This window comes from Aulostomus chinensis, chromosome 20 (assembly GCF_037954235.1).
Source record: "Aulostomus chinensis isolate RoL2024-O1b breed Wild chromosome 20, RoL_Achi_v1.0, whole genome shotgun sequence".
NCBI lineage: Eukaryota > Metazoa > Chordata > Actinopteri > Syngnathiformes > Aulostomidae > Aulostomus > Aulostomus chinensis.
The window spans coordinates 2,862,942-2,885,107 of record NC_141339.1 but is presented as its reverse complement, the minus strand read 5'-3'; the positions used below and the strand labels follow the sequence as shown (position 1 = coordinate 2,885,107).

The following is a 22,166-nucleotide window of genomic DNA, read 5'->3' as shown; positions in this document are numbered from 1 at the left end:
TACAGTTTCTTTCTCTTCCGCCGCTCCTGAAAGCTGCTATGACTTCATGCTCACGAGTACAAGCGCTGACATCATATTTTGACAAACGTGTGCTCGCACATGAACACATGAGGTGGCTAACGTATTCTTGTGCCAATACTGATGTTCATAAATTAAAACAAAGTGCAACCAGTACACCACACGACACACAAACAATGGAACAAAAGGTTTTAAGGTTTGTGTCCCAGGCCGGTTAAATAGCCTTAGCTCCTCCCCCATGCCAGCCCAACATCTGACTGGGGGTTCTGTAGCCGGCCAGTTCTCCAGGGACGGCTGCCGGGTCTGTGCCATCCTCCCGGTACACAAAGAACATCACTCATTGTGTCATGAGTTTAAAACTCATGCTCATCCTGCATCAGCTTTGCCTCCTGTTCTTATTGCTCGTTCGAAAAAATAACAAATAAATGTGTCAGTTTTTAATTTCATCCATGATTATTCAGCAATGCGCACGCACACACTCACACACACACACACACACACACGCCTTTAGGACTTATCAACAAATTTCCTGTACGTAAGCTTCCATTAGTCGGTGCGATCGCTGAGTTCATGAATGAATTATATGACCTCTTGCACACTAAGGCTTTTAATGCCAGTGAGAACACACAGTCTGTCTGATGGTATTTTACAGACGTGTCACCTCATATTACTGTCACATTAAAAAAACATGTGTTGTCTATCGTGGTGTTTCCAAGCTCATCTGGAGCAGACGTGACGCTATCATCAAAACCCTTACAGTCACATATCAAAAATTAGTAGCACTCGAATCGGTATTCAGATTTCGTTCCCACAAACACCTGTAATGGATGCAGCTGCATTTAAATGGATTACTGCAGGACCAGGATATCCGTTTCATGAAGTCAGCTCACCATTCATCACAACGTATTTAGAAGTGACACTCGCGATCAACACAGGCAGTGTTCTCACTGTTTTGGAATAACAGGACAGCGTCGCTGCTTTGAGGGTTGGAAAATCCCTCAACAATCAAAAAGAGTCCGACATTTTTAAGATACTTTGCATTTTGGATTTGTAGATTTTACAACAATGACGCATGACAGTTACCTCGCACTTGCACGAGAGGTTCTTTTCTCATCAAGTTCAGACCGACTGTTGCTGTGTGATTACCTGTGTTTCCTCTTCTCCGAGATGATCGGCTACTGCGAGCCACGCTGAGCAGCGAGCTGCTCCTGTCGCTGACAGAACCTCTGCTGCTCCCGGTGGCCTCGCTGTCCCTCACCATGCTATCATAGCCGCTGCTCATCATGCTGCTTCTGTTTGAGAAATGCAGGGATGTTTTTCCCATTGCTGGTGGCAAATCGCCACTCAACACGCTGGTGGTGTCACTGGCGTGCCCACTCAAGTGACTGGGGGAACGAGGAGAGGTGACCTGGCTATACGGCGAGGGAAGTGGGGCGATAGGATCCAGTCCTCCTGATGTGGGGCTCGCAGCCCGCTCCTTAAAGAGATCTGGGATACGCCCATTAGCATATCCCTGAATGGCCGACTTTGTGGATGAGCAGGTGGAGCTCTGGCTTGGAGTCCGGCTGATGGAGTGGAAGGACCGTGGGGGGGAGGATGAGAGAAACGAGGATGTTCGCTCAAAGCTAACAGTTTTACTGTCCGGGGACAGACTGGCACTTCGGTTGATGGCCTGTTGCAGGCCTTTGTGAGGGAGACTGAGGTTCTTGATGCTTGGAGCAGACAGGCGGCGGACTTTGGGGCTAACCATCTTAAGTTTCCCTACAGCTGAAAGCTTGGAGTGTGTAGGCCTAGAAGAAGGAGTTACATTTTCAGAATGGAGAAAATTCTGACTTCGGTCAAAGTGGCGATTCTTCCTGGGGCTCTTGCTCGCCCTCGGTATGGTACAATCTCCCTCACTCCTTCCTTTATGAGCTCCCTTACAAGCCCCTTCAAAACTTCCCTTTGAGCTCCCCTTCGAACTTGTTGAGGTGTAGCTACCGCCTCTATCTAGCGATGGGAAGTCCCTCGGGTTCCTCCCAAGGGAGCCGGTCTTGCTCGTCAGCTGCTCCAGTTTGGCATTGAAAAGCCTGCTACTGTCCTCTGTAGGAGACTTTAGCCTACCTGGCAGATGATCGTGCTTCAGGTTTATGCTTGAGACTTCAAACAATGATCCAACTCCCTTTCTAGGGGGGCTGCAAGCTTTATGCCTGTAGTCTGTTGCATGTTTCAAAGAAGAGGAGACACGGAGGCTGTGGTTCCCTGGAGAGCACTGTCTGCCTCGCCTCCTCTCCAGAGTTACCCCTGGGCTACACGGGGTGGATGATGTCACCCCCCGAGGGTCTCTGTGGTCGTTTGCCATGTGACCAACACGGTGGCTTGCCTGGTAGTTGGCACTGTTCCAGCCTCGAGGCAAGCTACCCGTATTAAAGGAGGCAGAGGCTGTTTCTTGGCAACCTAGTGTGACACCAATTAACCTGTTATTCCCAACACATCTACTAGCAATTTCTCCTCCCACTGAGCCGCTTGGCATGTTAGTGGAATAAACATGCCCTTCTCCAGGGTGGCTCTTGTCTGTATTTCTAGGCCTCTTTCCACACATTTTGTTTTCTGCAGTTTCATCAAAGAAAGCTGAATCCTCCAAGACCATTGGGTCACGGGAAACTTGGCCGGAGCCTAAGCTACATTTCTTGTCAGATTTCCTGCCATGTGACTCGCTCTTCTTCTCAAACATGCTTGCGTCTTCGACACCTTTGACCTGATTCCCTTTGAGCTCAGAAACAGACTTGATTCCTGTTAAAGTGTCATTAGTGCTTTCTTTTTCTTTGACACTATGCAAATCACAAGGCTTATCCACACCCATCAGCATGGGATTAATAAATGAAGGTAGGAACCTTTGTTCCTTTCTGGAGTGATACTGGGGGGGGTCGGAGCGAGTCTCTGTGGCTCCTGGGGGAACAAAAGAACTTTTGGTTGTATTGGAGGAACCAGCAGCTTCTTCGCTGACATTGCTAATAATTCGGATTGGTTCTGTGTTGGAGGAACCTTGACCGTGTGCCTGGGACTGGGCAGTGTCTCTGATACAAATGATGTTTCCTCCAGTCCTTCCATTGTTCAAAGCTCCACTGATGGTCACCTCCTCCACCATAGAAAAGACAAGTTCATCTTGACCTTTCAGATCCAGTGGCTGTTGAACAGTTACAGTGATAGTGGCCTTCATTTCCTTCACGTCCTCTGCAGGGCGATTAGGTAAGACGTCCCCAACTACAACACTGGTAGCCAAGGATTGTGAAGAGGAGCAGGAAGATGAAGGAGATATGGGCGAACTCTTCCCAACTGGTGAGCTCCTTTTGTCCGGTTTGAACCACTCAGCTGACTCGTGGCTCTCCTGTTTCCGATGTGCAAAGGCAAGGGAACTGTTAGCATCCGCATCAAAGTCCTGAGACGAGCTTTTATCACCAGACTTGAGAGTTTCAGTTTTGGGCGGTTCAGCACGACTAGATGTGTTTCGATTGAGAGTTGGATTCAGTGGCTCCTCACTGGAACTGGTTGCACTGCACTCCTCACAGTCATAAAGACCAGAATCCTCTCTCTCAAAACTGTCCCCGGGGAAGGCACCATCTGTTGGTTTGTCTCTGACAGATGTCTGATTGCAACCTGTCCCTTGACTCAGGGCCATTGGTGCCTCTGATGAGTCAGTCTCTTTCCCTGCGTCTCTCTGAGGTTGGGATTTGTTTGTGGCATTGTTAACAGAGGCTCCTTTTAAAGAAGACCTGAGCATATCCATTGCCACCTCACTTCCATCGATGCAGCCTAAGCGTTCCTGAAGTTCAGCAAACGTGTCACATTTAAGACAGTCCCGCTCTGGCTGCTTGATTTCTGCTTTCAGCGCTTCAATATGCCCTTGAACAACTTCCTCCTTCTTCTTCTCCCCCTGAAGCTGAGGAATTCTAAGGAGCTCTTGAAGCAAAGCAGTAAACTCTGGATCATCCATATCAGCCTTGTTAGGATGCAAGGACGGTATGATGGGCACAAATTCAGGTTGTACCATCCTCGGGGCTGCTTTCGCCTGGACCAAACCATCTGAGTCTATTTGGATGACCGTGTCACAGGACTGGTCACTACTAGAGCGTTCATCTAGTTCCCCACGCAGACGGAAAGGACAGAAGTCCACATCCACCTCATCTGTGGAGTGAAATGCCCGTAGGGACAAAGATGGAGGTCCTCTCTTTTCTCTCGTCAAACTCCTCCCACAAGGGGAGCAAGAGGAAGACTGCTGTTGAATAAAGAGGAAATACAACATCATATTTAGGACTAGAATATATATTTGGGATCCAAATACCAGTCAATGCTTAGATGCGTGACAGTGACGTCAGTGGTTAACACAAGCTGAAGATATTTCGAGTTCTCTTTTCCAGCATAAGATACATCAATAAATACCACACACTAAGCTTTTTGCATGTCTTTTTACGCTTCTTAAAAATGTCGGTTGCTGACAAGTGGCTAAACGAAACTTCAGAGGTCGTTGCGGACATTAAACATCATCACGCTGAAGTGGGTCGTCCAGCTAAGCTAAGTTGTGGTGACGTTTGAGTCATGGATTGTTGTTGTAGCCTGATGTCAGCTTTACACCTCAAACAATTGCATTTACTCTTCAAAAATCAAAGAGGTGAGCAAAACAAGTTCATAACTTAATTTTCAGTGGTAAAAATGCATCCGATGTAAAAATCCCATTGGCCCTAGGTTGAAAGAACCCATGGCGATGCTACATTGCCTTAAAAATTGGTGCTTTACGTCACTCTCAACAAATCAGGCTGTTAACTAAGCTGGGCTTTTCAGATTTCCAGGTTTATTGATTATTGTTAATATCGTAGTCAGTTGTGGTAGCTGCAGAAGGTTTTTTTTTTTCCATCAACAAGCTCCTCACTGCTAGCATTAGCTTCCTGATCTTGGTTTGCAGTCAGTCCTGGCTGAAGCTTGGTTGTGTCATTGTCTGACTCACATATTCACTTTATGCCCTGCAGGAGTTGGAGTGCAATTATGAGCATCAATGTAATTTAGAATTCTGCACAGAAATAAACAATATACGGTATCAGAGAGTGTATAATGTCAGCTATATACCACCCCATGCACTCGTGATGTAAGATAATGAGACATTGAAGTGGCAGACATCTTTGCTGCACACATCTTGTACCTTTGTCCTTTTCTGTGTCCTGCGGATGCGAGATGCCAGCTGGATGGTAGCGAAGGTGTCTTGCAGGTGCCCCAGGGAGTTGGCAACCTGAGCAATGACTGTGGTGTGGCAATTTGCATGACCCAAGGACTCTCGAAGGAGCATGGTGAGCTTGCTACTCCTGCACACAGACGGACGAGTCAAAGTCATGGATGAGTCGCTTTAATGTCCAATTAGCCACAACTATCATTTTCCAAATTTTGATGCAGTTGCAAAAAAAAAAAGAACCCACTGGTCTTACAGGCTGTGGTCTGACATTTTGGAACCTATGTACAAGCCCCACAGTCAAAATCAGCTTTTGGTGTTCCACTTTCATAAAGTGGAATGGTTTGGGAACCATCTCTCGCTGCAGTTTATTTGTCAGATATTGTGATATTTTAAAGGGAATGTTAATTTTTACATAATTATTTCTGATTTTAACTGTCTTGTTTTCCAAAGATCCACCCACCCATCTGTTCATTTCTACACAGCTTATCCGTTAAGGCGGGGTTCACCCTGGACGGGTCACCAGTCCTCACAGGTGTTTTTAAAAGATCTACATTAGAAAAATGCTTTCTTTAAACATGGATGGATGGATTTAAAACATCTGTTGTCCTCCCAGAAATGGGTCACTTTATTTTGACTGCAGACAACATAGTCTGTACACACACACACACACACACACACACACACACACACACACACACACACACACACACACACACACACACACACTTTCATAGACACACTTCAAAACTACAAGTATGTTAACATTACATGAGCAATGAGTGTAAAGACTGTTCAAAGGTTAACTGTAGAATATGCAGTTAGCTTTAGCGCCATCCATCCATTTTCTACTGCTTATCCTGTTATTGGTAATAGGGGGTGGAGCCTATCTCAGCAGCCTTCCCCCTGGACAGGTCACCAGTCCATGGCAGGGCCAACACATAGAGACAGACAACCATTGGCTCTCTCAGCCATGCCTACGGTCAATTTAGAGTCTGGATTAACCTGGTCCCTCTTGATGTCTTTGGACTGTGGAGGAAGCTGGAGTACCGGAGAGAACCCAGCAGGAACAGGGAGAACATGGAGACTCCATCATTCTTGCAGTGAGGTGACAGTGCTGACCACCTCACCGCCCCTCTTTAGCTCCACACAATTTAATTTCAGCAGTATTTTGACACACAACTAGCCTTCATTGAGTATTTTACTTTGCTGCAGTTTGAAAACAGCAGCAGGTCATATTGGGTTTTTGATTAAATGTCCATTAATCGTGCAGCCCTTCTGTCAAACTGTTAAAGCAGAGGTGACCAAACTCTTAACATCTGGTCCTTTGGATGGCTCAAAATCCCAAAACACGCAGTCGTTCCATTATGCAACAGTATAGTTGTTATAGCGCCACACTGAAGCTTCCTGCTTCACATTTAAAGTTTGTACCCCCAAACCCAGACAGTAAAAATGTGTCCATAAACATCAATAAAAAATTAAAAATTTGACTGAATCGTACTTTTTGGGGATGTTTTTATGTCCGCCCAGCAGAGACAAGACCACAGGGCCCAGTTCAAAATGGGGAGGCTTGTTTTTGCTGTACCCGGCCCCGCCCCTCATACCGCTACAAACGTCGATCATGGTCAGCTTGGTGGGGCCGCGTGAACCTGGCGGAGAAATCAAATATTAAAACTTTTAAAAAACAGAAGTTTATGATGAGCTTTGTAAAATGTGCCGGGGTTAAGGTTCACTGCTGAGCGGATATTTCCTGACAACCTTTCCCGATGGTGCTGCTCTCGGCTCGAGGAGGCTGGACATAAAACGTGAAGAACATTATGGAGCTGTGGCACAAGAACGTGGTGAAGTCAGTGTGGCGGCGCGCTGCGATGGCCGCGTCCAGGAGGGAGGCAGCACGCTCAGCCGTGGGGGCCTTTACACGGTTGTGGTTTCGGAGCTGGGAGAAGAGAAGAGAGGAGGTGTGAATTAGACTGATGGTCTAACCTGAGGATCCTCATCAAGGAGCCAAAGGTCAGCGGTTGTTGCTGACGTCACAGAAACATTTTACTGAGGTGACATGGTCGAGATGTTGAGGGGTTCTGAACATCGACGCGGTTTTCTATGAATGTGGGTAGACTTTCCAGTTAGACCTGCAATGAAATACACTCTCTCTCTAGTCTCTAAAGCTTCGCCAAGAAATTGTCACTCATCAGCAAGAAAAAGACTGTCCTCGCCTCTCTGTTGTCTTTTATGTTTACAAAGATTGGTTTGACTCTACATCATCCTGCCGGTATCAGTCAGTTATTTTTAGAAAGAGGATTTAATTTTTTCTTCAAGGGAAAACAGTCCTTCTATGAAAGTGATCAGAGAGAGTGACTAAGAGCTGCTGAAACCATAAACCCGTACCTGAATCCCATAGATGGGGTCTTCCTGGAGTTTGATATGAGCTCTGGGGCTGTCCTGGATACTGGCTGATGAGGGGACCACCTCCCCCAGCAGGTCCCTCAGCGTGTCCTCCTCCCCGCAGCAGAGCTCTATAGCAGACAACGACACCGTCAGGTCTGTCCAGGTCTTCTCCCTCCGCCGCTCGATGGCACTGTACAGCCACGAGATGGCACACGGGATCAGGCCGAGCTTCTGGATGCTCTCCTCAGCCCCCACCATGCTGGACCAGGAGCCTGACAACAGAGGACACAGGTGTACAGTACTGCAAACACATGGAGTCCACATATAGGCTAAACACATACATACATGAATATACCATATGCGTGTGAGTGAGTGAGTGAGAGAGAGAGAGAGAGAGAGAGAGAGAGAGAGAGAAAGACAGAGAGAAAGACAGAGAGAAAAAGAGAGAGAGCGATGTTTTTCGTCATCTATTGGAGAACTTAAACACTAATCTGGAACCCTTGTCCTCATGAGGACTAAAGACTGTTTCTAATGCAGCAACACGTGTGTGTATTAGCACACGTGTGTGTCGCAGCACACTGAAGATAATCAAACCTATTTGCTAATACTTTTCTGAAACACTGACTGGGTCCCTCCAATATCCTCAGGTAGGGTCTTTAATGCCAGGGCTCGAGTCCTGCTGTCTCTGGGTCCCCACTAACACCCAGGGATGCTGGTGGGCTTCCTCTCTGGGAAGAATATTCTGCCACCATTTGAGTCATGTAACATGAACTTGATTGTTTTCTTTAAATCTCAAATAATTGCTCTTAAAAACTTAATCTTAATAGCAGAATTCCAAATTGTAATTGGAAGGACATCTCAAAGTGTAGCCAGTGTTTGAGGAGCTGGTTTGACTGGGTCCCTCAGCGAAAACAGATGCTTTTAGCTCAAAGGATCAGAACGAGAACGTCACAGTGTCAACTGATCAAATGAAGAGTCTGAGTCGCTGTTTTGGTTGTCTTCATTTGACTGAAATTCACTTACATTAAATCCCGTGCATATAATCCAGTTGACGCTATTAAAAGTCAGGTTTCCTATGTAATGACTCCAGTTAAATGATCAAGTTCAGGGCCTCCTGACACGTATTCCTGTCCTGGCTCACGTGCCTGACTGAACTACAACATGCATCTTCTTGGTCTCAGAGGCAGCAGTCGGGTTGCAGCCCTCCCCGGGCCAGAGGTCCGTCACAAGGACACGATGAGAGAATCGGACATTTCAAAGGAGAGGAAAAATACAAAAATATAGAAAATATTTAAACCCTTTTTTTTTTTTTAAATCCTAGAGACGCACTATTTTTTTTTTTTATTTGGAACTCAACACAGAAGCGTGGTTGCAAATACATGCAGATACAAAAGTAAAAATAGCAACAGCGGCTTAGACAAGACAACATAGAAAGTCCCAAGAACACACAAATGAAGACAGCTTTGAGGTAAAAACAGATTATTTCATGGACCCGTGCCATCCTGTACCTCCCCGTGCACTTTTGGCCCACATTAGTTTGAAGGCATGGGCCTGTTTTACTTTCGTCTCATTCAAACTCTAATTGAATAAGGATAAGAGAATTGGTTTATTCCAATTAAAGGCAGAGCTGCCCGCCGTTATTCCGAGAGAATAGTATTCTGTGGGGGAGATTGATACGCCCTGGCGGTGGGCCACATGTAGTATCAGCCAGCTAATTCAATCAGATTTACAGAGAGTGGCGTCATGTGAAAAAGCAGCTCCAAGGAGACCCTGTCCTTACTGTGCGTGTGTGTGTGTGTGTGTGTGTGTGTGTCCCCTGCAAACCTATTAAACCCCTAAGTGCAGGCTTCCATATCTCTAATAGCAACATTTTACAGTCCATTTTGTCTCCGGTCCCCTTTGAGCTTCAGCAAAATAAAAAATAAATATTTGTGCGTTTTTGTGCAGCATCTTTGAACTTCATCAAGTCCTGGGGAGCTTTTAAAAAGCCCACATGTATAATTGATGAATGGGCTTATATTTGTAAAGTAGCAAGAGTTAGATGAATGACTATGGAGGAGAGACGTTTCTGTCACTGCGGAGGGAAAAGGACAAAAAATAAAATGCTCAAATGGAGCAAAAGCAGGAAGAACAAATGGGTTGAGATGGATATTGAGATTGATAATAGGACAGAGAGAGAGAACGGGGGGGGGGGGGGTTAAGTGATGGAGACAGTGAATGGGACAGAGGTGCAGGAGGGTGGGGGGATGAATGGCCCCCGAGCAGAGATAAAAGCCTCCCACTCTCATGTTAAGATTTTAACCCGTGGCCCCTCGCAGTGACCGATCACTCACCCACATCAGCACACCCCAAACCCAGAACACATCCATCGCTGCCGCTGAGCACACAGCGAATGACGTCAGCCAAGACGCCTGCACACACTTCAGCCTGGTCAGGAGAACAAAGAACAGCAAGCATCTTATGACTCACATCAGCGCACGTTCAACGAGTGGAGAGCAGAGGAAGGACGGATGAGAAGTCCGTGGACTCCCTTGGGCTCAGATACTGTAAGCACAGCTACAGAAGCTTGAATATGATTGATGGACAGTGCAATTGTGGTGGCGATCTGGACCCAGATCAGTTTTCAGGTCATCAGACAGACAGAGCAACCCACCCGCGGTGTGTAGCGCACAAGCAGGAAGAGGTGCGTGTTGAATACTTGAGAAACCAAGAGACGAAAAGTCACAATTAAGAGATAGAGAGTCAGAATGAAAGCCAGAATTTGTACTTTTGATCTCATAATTTTGACTTTTGATCTAAAAAATCGGACCTATTATCTCATAATTAGAATTTACCATGGGAATATCGTTATTCAAAGGCTATGTCTTCATCTTTGTTTCCTGGCAGAAATGGGCTTCATGGTTTTGTCTGTACTGACATTTTTGACTCAAAATTAGACTAAAATGTTTGGCAAGATTTTAGCAGTGCGCTGGCAAAGCGTTTGTCAAAATCATCAAGCACTTGCATGAACATCTGAGCCCAACATTGAAACGGTGCTCAGTCACTGGGATTAAGACGCAAACCTGGCTTGACTCCTGAGGATAGGAAACATCAAAATTGAACGTCTTCAGGGGAGTCTTGCCGTCCCTGCCGAGGGTCATGGTGGTATGGGGTTGGCTCTGGGGGACCGGCTCTATCACCGTGACTCTTTTCTTGGACGAGTCGATCCGGAGAACAGGTGGTTGGCCCTGGTCCTCCAACAGCGTGGGATTCACTCTCAGAACAACTTTGACCTGCGCACAGAAGCAGGTGGCAAAGAAGATGGAGCCGGTGAAAGTGACTCGTGAAGTGCTGGATATTGGAGGGGGTGAATGAAAACCGTCATGGTGACATCATGGTAGAATGATAAATCTGACATAAAACACTTCAATACATGAATGGTGACAAAATCAAAGCAAAACTAATGACCTGCGCTGTAGTTTGAGTAAATGAGCCATTCAAATTAAATCGAGTCCCTTTCTGGTATCCTCACCTCTAATTTTTGGCAGCTGGAAAGTGGCAGCTTGAATTTGATAACTTGAACTTTAAAGTGAAAATGTGCTGGGTTGAACAGGAGGGAGAAGAAGAGAGGGGAGGAATAAGAAGCTGGCAGTGCTGGCAAAACATTTTGTGAAGCGAGGACTTTCAGAACCAACGATGGAGTCAAACTTGTCGAGGAGCGGGAAGGCTCAACACGAAGACGCAAGACGAAGTCAGAACCAGAGTCAAGTTGCGTGATTGAGTGATGGCAAACTTGCCTTTTCCTCTTCCTTTCCAGGTGTAACAAACTGACGCGTTCACTGACATGATGGATTCCAAGTCTAATAGCCGTGAGAAGGAGAAATAAACACCACAGAAGCTGAGATGCTGTTTTATCTAAAGTAGCAACATCAAGACAGAGATTCTGGTTTGAAAAGAGAACCTGTGGCAGAACAAAGCGGAATATGTCCCAAAAAAAAGCCAATTCGCTTCCCTTAGACATGCTCTTTTTATTCATAGCAAATAAATCCTGCATAAAACCTTTTATTCCACATTCCAGGAGAAAAGTGTTTGCTTGAGATGCAAACATTCTCCTCTTAGGCTGCAGTGGAGCACAGATGCAGACACTACACATGCACCAACAGCTACATGGCGATGCAGCCCTCCTGCAATATTTCTACATGTCATGACATTAATTCCTTAATGCAGTTCACTGCAGGAAGGGGCTGCGAGGTCTTAAATTCACTTAGATCCTGACTGACAGCCATTTAACAAGCCTCACAGCCTGTGTGCTGCAGGGAGGAAAGACAACTTCAAAAGGACAATAAGGTGCATTAGGGTAATAAATGTATGACAAAATTAATCAGGAATCAAGTCTGTAAGACTGCAAGCACCACAACATGACTGCATTACACCATGATGACATCATCTGTCATTGACAGCTTGAGAAGCCATATTCCATCTGCCCCGTGATATCCGACAGTCTGCGAAGGATAGTTTCCCCTCCTCGTAATTTTAATACCTTATGCAAGAAGTGGCTCCTGAGCCCTATTGAACATGTGTCAAACTCTATTTATGACAGTTAAATTATTCAAGAGCGCAGAAAAAAAATTTGCTCTCACAAACGTAATCTTGCACGCAGAGGCACACAGCGCTGAGTGCTCCTGCAGGTGTGGCTGGCAGCGAAGTCTATCTGAGCCCTAATCTGTAACTCTAGACTAAACCCGAGAGTCCATCTTGGGGAGGGCTGGCAGCCGTATTGATCGACACAGTTTCCCAGAGGAGGGGAGGGTTGGGAAGGGGAAGGACAAGATGGAGGCATTAGAAACACATAACGCTGATATAGGATCTCCTCCAAATTGACCATGATGTCTTTACAATGCAATATGGGCGGTCAAAACGCTTCCAAGATGGTGTTTGTGTGTTAGGATGGGTGGATATTCTCGCTCAAGAGAGAACCACCAGCCATTCAGATCTGAAGGTCTCGATGTATCCACACGATACAAAATAAGATGGATAATAATGGTGGAGCTCTCTGGGCTTTCCTTCGGCTGATGCTGTTATTTTGTCCATCAGCCTTTGCAAAAGTCACAAGGCAATCCCAGGAGATCCCAACAGATTATCCTGAAGGCCTTCTGTAATATCAGCATAAAAATCCCCCTGCTGTGTCACTCTTTGCTTGTTTAGACTGGAGAAAATAACAGATTGTTCCGCAACAGAGGAAGTGTGCCACATGTGCCTGTTTGGAATGAGCTGTTGTCGCGTTTGGACGTTGCTCATTTGGCTCTGGCACTACCTCTGCTGCCGGATTAGTGGTGGAATGTTCCGTCTCCACATTCCATCTCCGTGCACCTTTTATACAGATGGCGAGGCGACACAGCGCCGCAGTATTCAACACGCGAACAGAGAGTGTAAAAGAGGCTTAACACTCAAGTCAGAGTCACATTAATTGTGGTTTGACATTTGCGCAGAAGAACTTACTTCCCATATGAGGAGAGCAACTTGTTGTCAAGCCACAGTAAAAGGGAAGGAGACGGGATCATCAGGGGAGCTGAAAATTTCATTAGGTTTTTTTTCTATTAAGAATATTCACCAGTTCACATTTAATCTCAAAGACACCACATGAAAGCATCAACCAACTGCTGAAGAAATTTACCGCCACATTCCAAACAAGCAGCAATTCTGAGGCGATCTCCTGTGGGTCTGTACAGTCTAACTTCAATATAAACACATTACCGGTAAAAATGATTTCAATAATCAACTTCACTTTGGACAACAGTCTGCTAAATTTGCCAAGACTGCCAAAACCTGGAGACCTGGCAGCGTGTGTGTGCGTTAGCTTGTCGCTCACGTTATCGCTTGATTCGCTGAGTTTTAGCAAGACTGTCGGGAGGAAAGAGCCGCTACGAAGCCATTTCTCAACAGCATTTAGGAGGGTTTTGCTACAGTTAGCAGGTGCACTGAAGGATTAATACAACGAGTTAATTTGCTCAATAAATAGCCTTAGCGCAGCGCTACTTCTTCATCCGGGACATGGGCTAGCTTGTTAGCATGCTAACGTCTGTAGATATCTCTGAAACACAACATACATAGACATCTAGGAACATGGTATCAAAACCGCTGTTTCCTCTTGATCACTGCAGCAAATTTCAAAATGTTTTAACCAAAATCCTTACATTAAAGTCCTTCAACACATTGAAAAGCGACTTGCATACTTTGGTGGCTGTATGAATTTAGATGAAGCCTATAGTTCATTCACCTGGAGTACACCTCAAGCTAGCTGCACACAACAGCTCAAACATTAACCCAAGTACAAGCAAAACAAACCTACGTGTACAGGCATGTAAAGCTCTGAGGTCTACCTTGCCAACATTAGGCGTGTCTTTGGTTCGTGTGGCAGCTTGGAGCAGGCAGGAGGGGATGGGTGGCGGGTTTTTCTGGATGATCTCCCTGAAGCAGGTGGGGAAATGAGCAGGAGCTTGATCAGAAGTCTGGCCTTTTTTCCTCGATGTCAGATTGAGCTTCTCGGCCGCCCTGCAGGGAAGGAGAGAGGCGGCATGTCATACTTCCACCATGCACACGAGCAACAGATGCAACTCTGATTAATCACTTGATTTAGCTGTTTCTTATCATCGTTCCTTTTTATAAGAATATAAGACAGCAGATGACAAGAGGCAGCCACTCTCCGATGATGATGATGATGATGATGATGATGATGATGGCACAACTAGCAGGCATTCCAGTGTCTTTGTACAAGTGAATTAAAGATGAATCTTCCTTATGCATGAATCATACATCAATAGAGGCCTTGTGGTACTTGAAGAGAAAGACACTGAAAAACAGAAATACAAATAGCATCTAGTCTTCATTTCAGACAACCCCCAAAATTTCAAAATCCCGACGGAGGTGCCAAGCTCTGCAGTAGTTCACACCCTGGATGAGGCAAAGTCATGAAGGCGTGAGTAAAACGGCAGACGTGAACGAATCCTGCAACAAATACTGCTGTAGTGCAGCTAAAGACAGATTTACCTTGCTAAAAAGGACATGGCAGCAGAGTTGGCGATGGTCACCACTCTGGAGATGTGAGGGATCTTGGAGCTCGTCTGTACCGTCCCAGCGTTACCGCACGCTAACATGGAATCAGCCTGCCAGAGGAAAAAGCTCCACATTAAAATCCAAATGTATCACAGGGATTACTCCAGGGAGGAGGGACACCCAGTCTGAGAGCACACTGGGTCAAACATGCACCATTAGCTGGCTGTTGAGTGTGAGACTGTGTGTGTGTGTGTGTGTGTGTGTGTGTGTGTGTGTGTGTGTGTGTGTGTGTGTGTGTGTGTGTGTGTGAGTATGAAACATGACTCAGAGGACCTCCATCAACGTACACTTGACTCGTCCTCTTTATGTAAAGCAGCTTCTCCGCACGCAGGTGAGCGAGCTCCAAACAGACTTCATGAACTATTCATTTTGCATCTGCTGCTGCTGCAGCCCAACATGGAGTCACAGAGGCTTGCTGTAGGCCAGCAGCTCCAACAGCTCCACATTCCAGCCCTCTCGTATCCCCAAACTCCAGCTTATCAGGGCAAGATAACAACATCAAGCTTTGTCCCATAGCGACCGCGACCTTCCAATTAGAGCCAGAGGACCTCCGGTAGTAGTTGGCCTAGAGATTACAAGCTAATATAACAAGCCAAAGGCAACACGGATAATGTTTTTGATCCCTTTTTTACTCATCTTATTATCTTCTCTCTCTCTTCTTCTTCTCTTTCATCTCCTCCTTTCTTCTGCCTACCATCTTAAACAATTCCCCTCTCCAACAGAGAAGAGCTCTAAACCCTGCAAAAAGAATTGTCGTAACCATTATCGTTCCCTCGTCTCAAAGTCAGAGGGCTTCTGGATGGCTTTTCACTGAGCATTGAGGCGAACGCGAGCTAAAAATCTTGTAATGTTGGTTTAGCGCACTTGTCAGTTTGGAAGCATTTCTATATCTTCAAAACAGCGGCTGTAACAAGTGTCTTCAGGAGACTGCAGAGCTTGTCACTGAGGGTCATGAGGCAAGAACAGAAGAGTCGTGAGGAGAGGTGACAAAGAAGTCGCGCATCCACGGTGTCGTTCCACAGTCCAACGATAGCTTTGTTCTTGGACTCAAACGTCATCAGTGTGCTTCATCAGTGAAGAGGATTTTGCTGAACAAAACGTGAAAATCTCATCTACTTTTGTTCACCACAGACTCGATGTTTTGATCCAAAATCCCAAACAGCAGTTGACTTTCAGAGAAGGGAACTCGTGATGATGCTAACTTCCTGTTGGCGTACAAAAGCGCTTCATCCCTGCAGCTTTCTGCTGCTGAATTCACCTCTGCCCTCCTATTCGTCTCCTTTCGCTCTTGCTGCATTATTCCGCACCAGACGCATAAAAATACATTGATCTGGACTGTCGTATTTTTGCAGTTGCGCAAAAAAATAGCACGAGATCTTGTAATTTTTATTGCGGAAGTCGATCTGTCAATTAAGAATTGCAAGTGAGTGGTACTTCGATGCTCTCAAGACCTGCCGATCGAATACTTGTAGTACTACTTGTAGTAGAATCAACAACATCATGTTAAACTTCCCTCGTTGCACCCAGGGAGAGTCAATCTGGTGTGACTTCCATCCCAGTAATGCGGATTTCACCAGCCGCCCTCATTCCGTGTGACCACCCCACCCCCATATTGATCACAAGTGCTTTTTGACTGGCTGGCTTTTATGACAAGGGTAAATCATGGCCTGATTCCATTCCATTAGCTGAAGTACTTTTAAACAACGTCCTCAGCCATGCGATCTAAATAGGCTCTGATCGGATACTATGAATCATTGTCGCGCTGATACGTGCTCCAGCAACGACCTGCCTTCCCATATCACTCATTAAAAGGGGGGAGGGTGCACATCAGTGGATGGGGTAATTTAGTAAGAGAGGGCTTTTAGGGGTACCTGCTGATGAGGGTGGAAGGTGACACCGTCAGTGTTGGACGTAGATTTCACCACCAGCTGCTGCTGCTCCTCTACCCAGCGGTCCATGTCCAGGTTGGGGGGCTTGGGCACCCTCCGTCTCAGGGTTTGAGGGGTTCTCTGAGGTGTCCTGGGGCTCCGAGGGGTCCTGGGACTCAGGGGACTGTGAGGGCCGTGGGTGCGACTATGTGGTTGATGCGCAAAAGCCTCTTTTGGAGCCCTGTCTCCATGTTTAGTCTCGCCAAGGCCCAGCAGGGAGCTCGCGCTGAGGCTGGACTCAAAGAGAGGCTTGGCTGGCGAGTGACGTCTGCTCAGAGCCAGGTGGACCGCCTCGTGCTTGAGCTGGCTCAGGTTGGTACCGCAGGACCCACACTCGCCCTGCTCCCTGTCTCTGTCCCTGGACTCGGTGGTGGAGCGGCTGTGGATCCGTAGGTTGTCATGAAGGAATGTAGACAAGTCACTGGAGTCCTACAGAGTTAAGAGATGACAACAATGGAGCAGAAGTACTTTACTTTGATGGACACACTTGGGTGTCAGCAGGAGGAAGCAGTCTTACAATGTTTATTTGTTTAATTTCAAGTAAAAAAGTTATAATCTTGTCAGACTTCTTTAAAGGCTGAATCACCCCCCAAAAATGGTCTTTTTAACCCTTTCAGTTCAAATAGTCTTCAAATAGAAACATTTACTTGTAAAGGAAAAGAAGGTTTGTCTTCAAGTGGAAAATGAGCAGGAACAAATCTTTGCAATGCAAAAAAACTAAATCTTAACAAGAATTTCTGTCTCGATTTTTTTCGTGTGATGAGATTTTTACAACTGGGCGCCAGCAAGCACCACGAGCCATGGTGTGATGCTTTCAGGTTGTCCATCTGCCGTCCCTTGTTGCGGAAAAATGATGAAGATGGACACACTGTTTGTCCCGAGAGGCTCCAAGTTGTGGTGAGATGAGAAACAACCCTCAAACAAACTGCTGCTGAGTCTGAGCAGTTCTTCAGTCCCACAGGAGGAAAGTTTCTTCAACACACAGCGAGCGCGTGCTGAAGAAGAATCCAGACTACAGAGCCACTTGAACTTTTACACAGTCTGTTGCCGGGCAGATTAACACCCACCTACTTTAAGATTACCTCTTAAGGTTATATGAACAGAAAATCTGCTGTCGTAGGTAAGAGGAAGTAGAAGTTGAACTCCTGTCAGCTTGCAGAACTGCCAGACATGAAAATTCAGAGAAACAAGAACATTGAAAACTTATCGCCTCAATGCAGAAACAAGAAGTCTAGCGAGACGTTTTTAGACACACGGCCGTCTCAAACTTGAGGTCACTTAACCAGAAAGTTCAAACATAGTGCAAACATAAAAAAACACAATGTGATACTATATTTTCCATTACACCCTCCATCCCAAATAGCTCAGGTGTCTCTCAAGGGAACTTCTCAGAATTTGACACAAATATCCTCATGCACTCGAGGTTTCAGTGGTCAAAGGTCAAGGTCACTGTGAAAGCTGCGCATCGCAGAGGCATAGAACCACAATGCAGTCTTTCCAGTTTGACTAGAACAAATACACACATAAAGACTTTGTTTTTTTGTTTGTGTGCAAGTGTTGCCTGTAACTGAGACTCTCTCCCAGGACAAACCCACTAAGATCAGAGGAGTCCAGCACAAACTTGACAGCTACAAAAAGGAATATTAAGATTGTGAGAATGGAGGCGTGTGGGGAGGCGTTGCAGAGCAATCTTAGCACTTAGCAAAGCAATCATCGAGTCCTCGGTATTGATTCGCCCTGTCCGTCATCTTTAGAAGTGCAGTAAGCCAAAAATCCACTAACACCACCTTTAACTAAATGAAGCGTGTCCAGAATCTGAACCAGGGATTGACGACACCAGGCAGCAACACTGGAGGGATGATTACTAGCTAATGTGGCGGATGTTTGTATTTTCTGTGAATGTGGGTGGAGCAATCTCTCCATACTGATTTGATGAAATCATGTCATAACAAGTAACACTGAAGATCACCAAAGCACTACTAAGATACTTTGCTCCTTATAATGGCTGTTATTGTTTTTATCCCGGGGCTTCATCCATGGAACTTTCTGACATTCAAATTTGTTTGCACACATTGAAGGACTTTCTTAGCCCTCAGTTTTGACTCACAGAGAGGAAGCAAAGCCTGACGGCTGTTCAGCCCTCCTTGGTGCTTGCATCTATTGAGTTCCTCTTGTAACTGTGAATCCCCCTGAATTGCAAAGATATATTACAAGAGATACACAACAGACATCGGGGTCAGTGAGTTACAGATGTCCATCAGGCTCTGCTTCCTGTCTGTAAGTCTAATCAAGGGTTACAAAGTCCAAGAAGACTCGTTATGTTGTAGTCTGTCAGTGCCTCTGTCCATCTCAGTTTCGTTAAACGATATTTCAGGAAGGACTTGGTGGAATTACTTCAAATTTGGCACAAACTTCCACTTGAGGAAGAACTGAAAAGATGCTGGTGGTCAAAGGTTGCTGTCACTGCAAGTTACATCTCTGGCAACCACACAAGCATTCATGCGCTAAAAGTCATGACAAAATTCCCCTCAAATGTTTAATCGCATGAAATGATGAAGTGATGATTACCTTTATCCAAAAGGTCAAAGGTCGGCTTCAATGTGACATTATGATGTTCCTTTTTAGGCCATATTCAAGTTAATTTCCCTGAAAGGCAATGCTGCATATTCAGCATATTTTGAGTGGAACGTGACAGCATGCAGCTGCAAATCCTATTGCTGTTATTTTACTGCCTGTAGTGCTTTAATGATATGAGTTAGAGATGTAAAAATACAGTACACGAGTAGTAGTGTGCTGTCTACCATGACGCTCATACTGCAAAGTGCAGTGTTAAAATGTCATAGTACTAAAAAGAAAACAAAGTTTTCCTGATGTGATGACTTCAGTCAAATCTGACTTCTCATCCCGACAGGCGCGTTCTCCTGTCCCATCCTGTTCGGTCTGCCCTTGACAGGTCCACCACTCTCCCTCCCTCTGCCCTCCCTGAACCTTCCCGTCCATCCGCCCGTCCGTCCTGCAGGCTGCCAGTCCGGTGACCCACATTCCCCCCGAGGAGGACTGCAGAGATCTCAGCTCCCATGAGAGACAAAGTCAGTGCAAAGCCCCAAAGAGCAGAAACACTGCAGATTCAATGCATCGCTCCTGATGCTCATTTGTCATGAAGTACAACCGCTTCTGCAGCTTCAGCCTTCAGGTCGGAGAAACTGAGTGGACTCAGCATGCGAGGACTTCCCATCCAGCCAGATTAGCCTCTATTAAAGGAGGACATTATCGCACCATGATGCTTTTGAGAATTCCTGCTCGGATCAATAAAGCTGCGAGGCGCTAGCCTGCTTATCTGATTTCTGGCTGTCTCTCTCACCGGGCCGGCCTGTGGTCTCTCAAAAACACGAGGCCAGCCCAGCCCCATCCCACTTAAGAGGACAAAAATAAATAGTCTCTCCTCCGTTGAGAGGACTGTGGACATGACACAGGGATGTTGTCATGAAATATTCATGCCCATTTCAAACCACTCGCACAGGAATGGCACTGGTTTACTTTGTCAATTGAAGTGTGATGGATAATGGTGGGGACAAATGTACAGGCTTTACATGAGCAGACTGACTCATTGTCTGAAAATGGACTTAAAGTCTCAGCGTGGTTCCATATGAGCTTATCATAGATGGTTTTTTTGGGGTGAATGCCGCATTTTATTTAATCAGATGCCGAAAACATCCATGATCACATTTAAAGTGAAGGAACAAGCGTCTTTAAAATGTTCTCCAAGTATACCGTTCCTCAAAACGTGTGTATTTGCAGAATATACAGTACATTTACCTATTCAGGGATGCCATGTTAGACACAAACCCCATCTATCAGCAAATCTTATTTAATGTAATAATAATGGTAACTAAAAAACAATGATGGGAAGTACGTGTTCAAACCATGAGCGTTTAAAAAAAACACAATCATAAAGTACTCGTCCAATAAAATTCATCTTGAAACAACATCACCAATTTGAGTTTGGCAAGCAAACGTGGCTGTGGCGGAGCCAATCATGGAACAGTCATCAAAGTTCTTCAAGCCAATTCCTAGAACAATAATACAGATCATGTTATGGAGAGGAATATGTTCCCCCAGTTTAGTTATGTTGGGGCTATGAGACAAAACTTGTTCCCCAGTTAAGGTATTTTGAGGCCACAAAAGATATAAATCGTTCCCTCACTATAATTACCCCCCCCCCCCACACACACACACACACAAGCTATAACTCGTTCTCTAAATTTATTTCCCCTCTTTTTGAATGAATGATATCTCGTGGACATGAGCTGATCAGAGTGGAGGGTGGAGCTCTATCTTGTGGCCTCAAGTTAACTAAATCATGGGTATCAGTTACATCTCAAGACCTGCCGAGTCTCTCCTAGGCACTAAGCAGCAGAACCCTGTGGGAACCCTGCTAGAACATGTTGATGTTCTGTTTGGGGGGTCTCATGCTGCTGCTGGTGGTGGTGGGCGCTGACCTTGCAGGAGAAGTGGTGGTGAACCGCCAGGCTCAGAGCCTGTTTCTTCAGCGCTACCAGGGTCGCGGAACACTTCTCACAGCACGCAACTTTCCCGTCGCTCCGTCCTACTCCAGGATTCACCGGCATGGTGCCCCGACACAGAGTCCCGCTGCCGAGGGACATGATGCGGGCTCCGACCGACCCAGGCAGGGACTTGTAAGACGGGACGGCTCTCTGGCACATGCTCCGGTGGGGGTCTCCCCTGGACGCTCCGGAGCCCTCGGGAGTGGGACGCTCCCTCGGATGAGAGCCGCGACCCTTCCCGTGAACCCTCGAGAAGAAGTCGAGGGGCTCGGAGTGATACTGCAACTCTGAGCCCTGAAAAAAAAAAAAATCACGAGAAGATGGGTGGAAGTGGGCTTCGGCCGCCGGTAATTAGATATGAATCGACATGGGCAACTGTAACCACACCCAACTGTTCCTCCAACACTGTTACTCATGGGAAAGTCTATAAACCGGGGAACTGTTTCCCAAAAAAATAAATAAAAACCCTTGCCGTGGATAAATGTGACTTACCCGCAGAGATGCTCCCACCGAGGCAGAGTCTCTCTCTCCTCCTCGACTCAACGATGACATGACAACTTGTTAATATTTAAAAGGATCTCCGAACAAAGGAGGCAGGCTCTTGTGTTTAGTTTCTCCAAAGTTCCATGTATATAAAGCAGAAATAGTTCCCTCATGGCGAGTTTACCTGGACACTATGGTGGGCGAAGATGCTGGAGACACTGAGTCAGAGGTGGAGATGAGGAGATGGAGTGAGCGCACGACGGGACTCTCACCGACTCACTCGGCGACCCATCGAAGCTCCTCAGGGGGGCGGTAATGAGCAAGTGTTCGCTGGCATCACCGTATCAATATTCCTCTATTATCCGACTTCTAATGTTGCTGTTTGGTGGCTTTATAGAAGTAATAGGAGAAAATGATGGGGAAAAGGACAAAGGAGCAATGCAACAGCTTCCATGGAAGTTGCTGACGCTTCAAAACGAGTGGCTGAGAAAACAGCAA

General features: G+C 46.1%; 1 protein-coding gene across 3 annotated transcripts in view; it reads right to left on the bottom strand.

The window, feature by feature from the left end:
* kif26bb (kinesin family member 26Bb) overlaps positions 1-21,903 on the bottom strand; it is a 28,023-nt gene extending 6,120 nt beyond the window's left edge. For all 3 annotated transcript variants that reach the window (XM_086189908.1, XM_086189909.1, XM_086189911.1), the window contains exons 1-12: positions 21,678-21,903; positions 21,120-21,479; positions 16,564-17,049; positions 14,627-14,742; positions 13,960-14,131; positions 10,663-10,872; positions 9,934-10,027; positions 7,601-7,872; positions 6,974-7,151; positions 6,717-6,864; positions 5,192-5,351; positions 1,165-4,273 (exon numbers count right to left, since the gene is read on the bottom strand). In XM_086189908.1, coding sequence (XP_086046034.1) covers positions 1,165-4,273; positions 5,192-5,351; positions 6,717-6,864; positions 6,974-7,151; positions 7,601-7,872; positions 9,934-10,027; positions 10,663-10,872; positions 13,960-14,131; positions 14,627-14,742; positions 16,564-17,049; positions 21,120-21,479; positions 21,678-21,737 — 5,365 coding nt within the window. In that variant the 5' untranslated portion in view covers positions 21,738-21,903. The remainder of the gene's footprint in view (positions 1-1,164; positions 4,274-5,191; positions 5,352-6,716; positions 6,865-6,973; positions 7,152-7,600; positions 7,873-9,933; positions 10,028-10,662; positions 10,873-13,959; positions 14,132-14,626; positions 14,743-16,563; positions 17,050-21,119; positions 21,480-21,677) is intronic.
* Between the last annotated feature and the right edge of the window lie 263 nt (positions 21,904-22,166).